Source organism: Echinops telfairi, unplaced genomic scaffold (genome assembly GCF_000313985.2).
Source record: "Echinops telfairi isolate 266 unplaced genomic scaffold, ASM31398v2 ScPeMD7_2;HRSCAF=8, whole genome shotgun sequence".
Classification (NCBI taxonomy): domain Eukaryota; kingdom Metazoa; phylum Chordata; class Mammalia; order Afrosoricida; family Tenrecidae; genus Echinops; species Echinops telfairi.
Genome location: NW_022103898.1, coordinates 55150226 through 55157096, shown reverse-complemented (window position 1 = coordinate 55157096; position 6871 = coordinate 55150226). Strand labels below are relative to the sequence as shown.

General features: G+C 33.6%; 1 protein-coding gene across 1 annotated transcript in view; it reads right to left on the bottom strand.

The window, feature by feature from the left end:
• The window catches only part of OSBPL8 (oxysterol binding protein like 8), a 211778-nt gene that overhangs the window by 119226 nt on the left and 85681 nt on the right, over nucleotides 1-6871 (bottom strand). Inside the window, exon 2 of the mRNA XM_045288746.1 lies at nucleotides 3253-3364. Coding sequence (XP_045144681.1) covers nucleotides 3253-3297 — 45 coding nt within the window. The 5' untranslated portion in view covers nucleotides 3298-3364. The remainder of the gene's footprint in view (nucleotides 1-3252; nucleotides 3365-6871) is intronic.

Below are 6871 nucleotides of genomic sequence, written 5' to 3'. Positions count from 1 at the left end.
AGATGGTTGACACAGCTGTTGCAACACTGGGCAGCTATTATGAGGATGTTGCAGGACCAGGTAGTGTTTTGTTCTGTTATACATAAGATCACCTAACCACAAAAACAAACCTTGAGGAATCAATTGCCCACTAAACCTTGCCTCCTGCTACTCTACCTTAGAATGCATTCCTTGTTCATTTCCAAACCTATGATCCCTACTTACCTGTGTAATTCAAAGTTTATGGCCTCCTAAGAAAGCTGCTCCAACTACCCAAGTAAATGCTGCGCTTGCTTTTTCTACCAATCCCTTTATCCAGTTTTTCCAAATAAGTGTAATTCACACAGGACACAATGCATTTCTCTAGCAATCCCCCATTTCTCTAGCAATCCCATCATCTTCATACAAATTAAGTATTCAGGGGAAAAAAGGTATATTATGCAATCAGATGAAAACAAACAAGACACCCTAACACTCCCTCACTCTAACACATTGTTTCATATTTGCATATAGTGTATCATAATAGATTTATCAAATAGAAAGAATATGTATTCTTGCCTATATATGTACTTACTGAAGTAAAATATTTAGTTCTATGTTGTAGGTAGAAAAACAGAAATTCAGAGAAAGAGTCATAGTTACTAAGTAGTCAAGTGTTTTTCAGTATCTTACTGCTTCCTCTGTCTTCTAATTATTTATCTTTTTAAAGAGAATGCTTAATAGTAATAAGTAATTAACAATAAAACAGCAGCTTTTAAGTATTATATACTTATAATGGACATAGCATTGTGATAGGTATTTATCAATATATTATTCAATTAATATTTGTAATAGCTATATAACCGACTACCATGGAGTCAATTTCAACTCATAGAAACCCTATAGGAAATAGTGTACCTTTGGGTTTCTGAGGCTGTAAATCTTTATAGGAGCACAAAGTCTCACCTATTTTCTGTCGAGCATCTGGTAGCCTAGCTGCTGACCTTGTGGTTAGCAGCCCAACCATAACCCACTAATCCACCAAGGCTTCTTCAAAACAACCCTCACTCAAATTCGTTCCCACAGTTGAGATAACTAGAGACCAGGAGAAGTTAAGTAATTATCTTAAGTCATAAAACTAAATGACAGAGATCAGATTTTAACAAGTAGCTGAATAACAGATCCAAGCTCTAACTCATTTTCTCTCATATCTAAACAGTAACCAGGACCAGTCATTCAGTTCAAAGGTGATATTCCATAAATAATTAAAAAGGAACTCAAAATTAATTTCAATTACAGAATAGTTCCATGGTTGACATTGAAATTACCCTCTAACAAGAGCTATAATGCTTAGATGAAAACTAATAAAGATCAAGGAAACGAGGCACTTTCATTAGTATTTAAATAACTTTGATCTAGTCTCAGTAACAACTTAATTTAAATAAAAATTAATTTAAATTTTATTAATGCAGCATAATTATTCTGTAGTGTTTAATTCTAACAACTTAGATATGGACTTTAAAAGGTAAAATTAAATTTTAAGCAATTCTATTCGGAATACGATGTGTGCCCTCAGTACCTTAGTGGTACAGAATTCAGTGACAGACAAACCTCAATTCCACAATGTAAGTTGCAAGGTCTCAGAAAAGAGAATTAGCTTCCATGAGCTTAATTCCTTATCTATAAAAGTACAGATAAACACCTAACTTAATGACTCTTAAGAGGACTAGCTTGATGAGGTACACACTTAGAAAATAGCAGCTCGGAGTACTCTTACTAGGATTTTTATTAGCATTCTCATACTGCAGTCGAGTCCATTCTGGCTCATATAGGACAGTAGAACTATCCTTGTGGCTTTCCAAAAATGTACGTTATCATCTATCATTAAGAGTTGAAAAATATATCACCTAAATATATGTCCTAAGGCAGTCCATTAACATTAAATAAAAAAATGTATGGTAAAAACCATGCTCTCAAGACATGGCTTTAATTTTAATTTTTCTTAATTTAGTAAAAACAAAACAACCTACTATAAGTTTTCCATTTATAATCACTGATTTTAAATTTCTTAATAAACTAAGCTACTTCCATGGCCATCTTATTATCTACTGAGTTATTATTCTAAAGTTTAATTTTTTTTTTACCATTTAAGAAACCTAAATAAACATGAGCCATAAATTCAAGAACAGCTGAAAACTAAGATAATACAAGTCAGCAAAATTGTATTCTGCTATCAATCATTACACTGCATCTACCTTTGCATATGAAGGACATTCACTAAATTAAATTTTACTAAGACCTCAAAATAATATACGGAATCCTGGTGGTACAACGGTTAAGTGCTTGGCTGTGAACTGAAAGGCTGGCAGCAGTTCAAAGACCCCGGTGGCTTCAGTGGAGAAAAGACCTGATGATCTGCTCCAGCAAAGAAAACTGCCTCAGAAAGCTTTGAGGTAGTTCTACTCTGTGCTGCAGGGTCATTATGAGTCAGAATAGATTTGAGGACACACAAAAACACCAAGATGAAATGATACTCAGATCAACAATATAAATTTGTTGAAGAGTCTACCACCTAACAAAACAAAAAGCTACCAGCTGGGTACATTTTATACAAAGGGAATCCCACTTTAGATAATTAAAAAAAAAACTAGTAAACTAAAAAAAGTCTATAAGCCAATATATTTAGTGAAATCACCCAAAATAATAAAATAGAAATTGAAAATATTCTACATCAAAACCTCTATGTACAGTAAAAGTTATCATTTACTACCATCTTATTTACTTTTCTTAATTTCAGTAAACAAACTACAATCATAGGACAGCTATGCTTTTTAAACTTTTAGATTTTTATAGAAAGGACATAGATAGAAACTGCTCTTCTTATTTTAACTATTTTATTGCTCCCACTTGCTCAAAAATGCATGTGATTTGAGTTCTGGAGCGTTTAATTTCATCAACTGCTATCCTCCTCATGATTTCACTGAAAACAAAAAACTTTGGGGATAAATCTAAGCACACATTATTTTATCAGTATGCCTTACATTATATGACTAGTATCTTGGGGAGAAGAAAATCAGAGGCAGAAATAATCAGAAAATGAATTGGGTTTTGCTCCAAAAGACTTCACACTATTTGTCATCTTCATAACAGCAGAAGAGTTCATGTATTATTTAAAGTATTATTTGTGAGTACTCATACATTTATCTTAAACATATTTTAAAATAAAACTATCGCTTATATAATTGTCATAACTGTAATGATAGCATCTTATAGTGCTATAATTGAACTACTTACCAAAGTTCGTTCTGGTTCCCCACCATCTGCCAAACTTGCCTCCATTGTGAAAGAAGATAGGCGTATACTATTCGGTTCGTCAATATGCAATCATCTTATAAATTTGGAAATCCTAGAGAAGAAAATTATACATATTAGGACTTATATACAATTGTAACAACGGAGAATAAAGCATTAAATAAATTACCAGAAACACAAAAACCAAACCCATTTCCATCAAGACAATTCTGACAGCAAATATATGGGACAGAAAGAATAGAACTGCCCCATAAGGTTTCCAAGGCTGTTTGATATCTTTACAGAACCAGAATCACACTATTATCCCATGGAGGGCACCTTTTATTTAGTAGCGGAATGCACCAGCATCCTCATTAAATAAATTGGGAGAAAATATTTTAGACTAAAGTTAATGAAAAACGAAATACTGGAGAAAATGGATTTTGACATAGGCCTTGAAGAATGATAAAGTCTTTGAAAAAAAAGAAAGAACAAGAACTATTCCAAGTAAAGAGATTAACAAGACATGAGAGACTGTTCAACATTTGAAAAGATACCCAAATCTATTTTTTTAATAATTGGGTTTTTCATTAGGAGGCCCTGTATTTTATACATATGTACAAGGTAGTAGAAAGACAAGGGGCAAAAGTCAAGGGAAACTTCCATGAAAAAAGATGTGTACATTTCATCTGCTTTTCCCACCATTTTCCTAGTTTAAGTCCTCATTATATTTTTCATGGGCTACAACCATAGACTGTTAAATGACCCCTTATGGGCACAATGCCTAGTAGTAGTGATTTAATACATATCGAATCATTCCATATTTCAGTCACATCAGTAGAATAGTACAATTGCTACCACAGTTTCCATTCTTTTTCTACATGGTCTCCCAAATCTACTTCTAATTAGTATATATATATATATTTTCATCAGTACATTGGTAAAGACTAGAAAATGTGTGACTATCCAGCATCAGTGAGAATGTGGAGGAAAATCACCCCATACTTCTGTGGTAAGAGTATGTCAGAACAACCCTTTTGGGAAGTCAAGCGAAAATACCTTTTGCACTCAGCAACTTCAAGGCTTGGGATTATCTGAAAGACTAACTAAAACAAATGCACAAATCTATATGCCTAAACTCACCCACCTGAGTAATACAAATACAAAAAAAAAAAACGGGGACACACCCTTAATGCCAATCATTAAACCAAAAAAGCAAACCAGCAGTCTGACATCAAGCTGATGCTAACTCATGGCAACCTCATGTTTCTGAATAGAACTGCATCCCATACGGTTTTTAATGGCTACAATCTTTCAGAAGGAGATCACCAAGTCTTTATTTCAAGGTACTTCTGGATGGATTCAAACCACTAACCTTTCAGTTAGTAGCTGAGCAGTTAACCATTTGTACAACTCAGGGATTAAGGGCTTGCTTTAATTTTATTATAAACATGCAACAAAATATCATACAGCAATTTTTAAATGTGGTAGATATATATGTATACTTTTATTAATACATGTACTTTATCAATTTGACCAATAAACAACATCATGATAAATGGAGACTGAAACTGCCAAGAATTTCATTTTACTTGAATTTGCAATCAACACATGAAAATAGCAGTCAAGAAATCAATGTACTGCATTGGGCAAATGTGCTGCAAAAAATCACTTTAAAGGGTTAAAGAGCAAAGATGTCACTCTGGGGACTAAAGTACACCTGACACAAGTCAGGGTATTTCAAGAGTTTCATCTGCGTGTGAAGTCTGAACCACTGTCAAGATGACTGGAGAAGAATTGATTGAATTGAATTGAATTATGGTGCTGGCAATGAATACTGACACTACCAGAATAATATTTGACCAGAATAATAAATCTATTTTAGAAAAAGTACAGCCAAACTACTCTTTAGAAAGGAGCATGGCTTCATGTTTGAAGGTAAAAAAGATGACGGCCCTTAGTGAGAGGGACTGACACAGAGATTATGGGCTCACACAAACATCTGTGAGGATGCTACAGGACCAGGGAGTGCTTTGTTTGTATATAGGTTACAACTGGACTCAATGGCACCTAGCAACAACAATGTGTCACTCAAAAACATTTATTGAGCTCACTGATTATGCTTAGTATAAACCTAACTTCTACTAGGAACTGGGAGAAAAATAAGGGGAAAGTAAAAATCACTGTCTTCAGTAGGTGACTTAGCGTTTTTCCTTATTAACTCAGGATCAACAGTATGAGTGCCAGCTGTTTATTTATAGTGTTTAGGGATATAGTGGTGTTAAGGTCTCTGAAGTATGTATAGACACTATTTTTCCACTGAATGACAAGTGATCTTGACTATATATGAAATATGTTTGGAATATCTATTTATTGAAGGAAAGTAGAAGTCAATGATTCTCTAAGAAGCAGACCTTTGTACACTGTGGCATAAAGTTACCCAGACTTTATTATAACCCTTAAGCATGCTTTAAGCAGTTTATATAAAAATTCCATTTTCCCACAAACTTTTTAAAGCTCCCTCATACTTAAAACATAGTAATTTGAATTTTTCATTATGAAAATTATAAATGTGCATTAAAAACAAAAAGAACCAGACAATAAAAAAAATGTATCAAGGAAATAGAAATAATGTAAAATTCTACAACCCAGAAAAAATTTATATTACTAAAAAACCTAGAACAATATTATATCCAAGATATTTTTAGATTATACAAGTTATAAAGTTTATCACCTATGTAAGCAACACAAAAATTACTCAAAACACTCCAAAAAATTAATAAAACCAATGTGAAATCCAAGACTGGCAGTTAAGTATTGGAAAAATAATGTACAAGGAGATTACAAGTTGTGTCTCCTCAAGCCAAAAAAAGCTCAAATAACTTTTTATATTTCCTTTTCTATGGATTCAAATAACTTAGTATCACCATAGATGTTGTGTATCCTCACAAAGATGTAAGTTCAAACTGCAGGGATATTTTTGTCCATTTGGTCCATCAATATATTCCAGTGCCCAGAATAGTATCTGACATATTATGTGCACACAATAAGTCAATACTGAGAAGTAAAAATTAGGTAGGGAAGAGATATCTAAGATGTCACCGAAGGAGGAGGCAACTTTAAATAAATAATCTAGAAAAGCTTAAAAATGGCTGAGTTAAGATTTGAGTAGCATGAGGGAACAACTGATCAAAATACCTGAGAGTGAATGGAGTGAATGGAAAAATCTATTTGCCCCGTAAACCTTTACTCAACTCTCACAGGCACACACACACACACACACACACACACACAAATTAACACCTAAGAGAGAACTTTTCCAGGTAGAAGAGTACAGAACAAGCACAGAGGCATGACTATGTATTACATTTGAGGAATATCAAGAAGACTATTGGTGGTGCTGTGGAGTTAGGCATTGGGCTTTATACACAGTCAGTGGTTCAAACCCACCAGCCACTTCATAGGAGAAAGATGAAGGTACCTCCTATAGAGATTTACAGTCTCAGAAATCCTACACAGCATCTTGAAGAATTGGAATCAATTTGTTCCAATGGGTTTTCTTTTGTTTTTTATTGTGGCAAGTAGTAATGATGTGTGGTGACAATGAGAGCAGAAAGTGTAA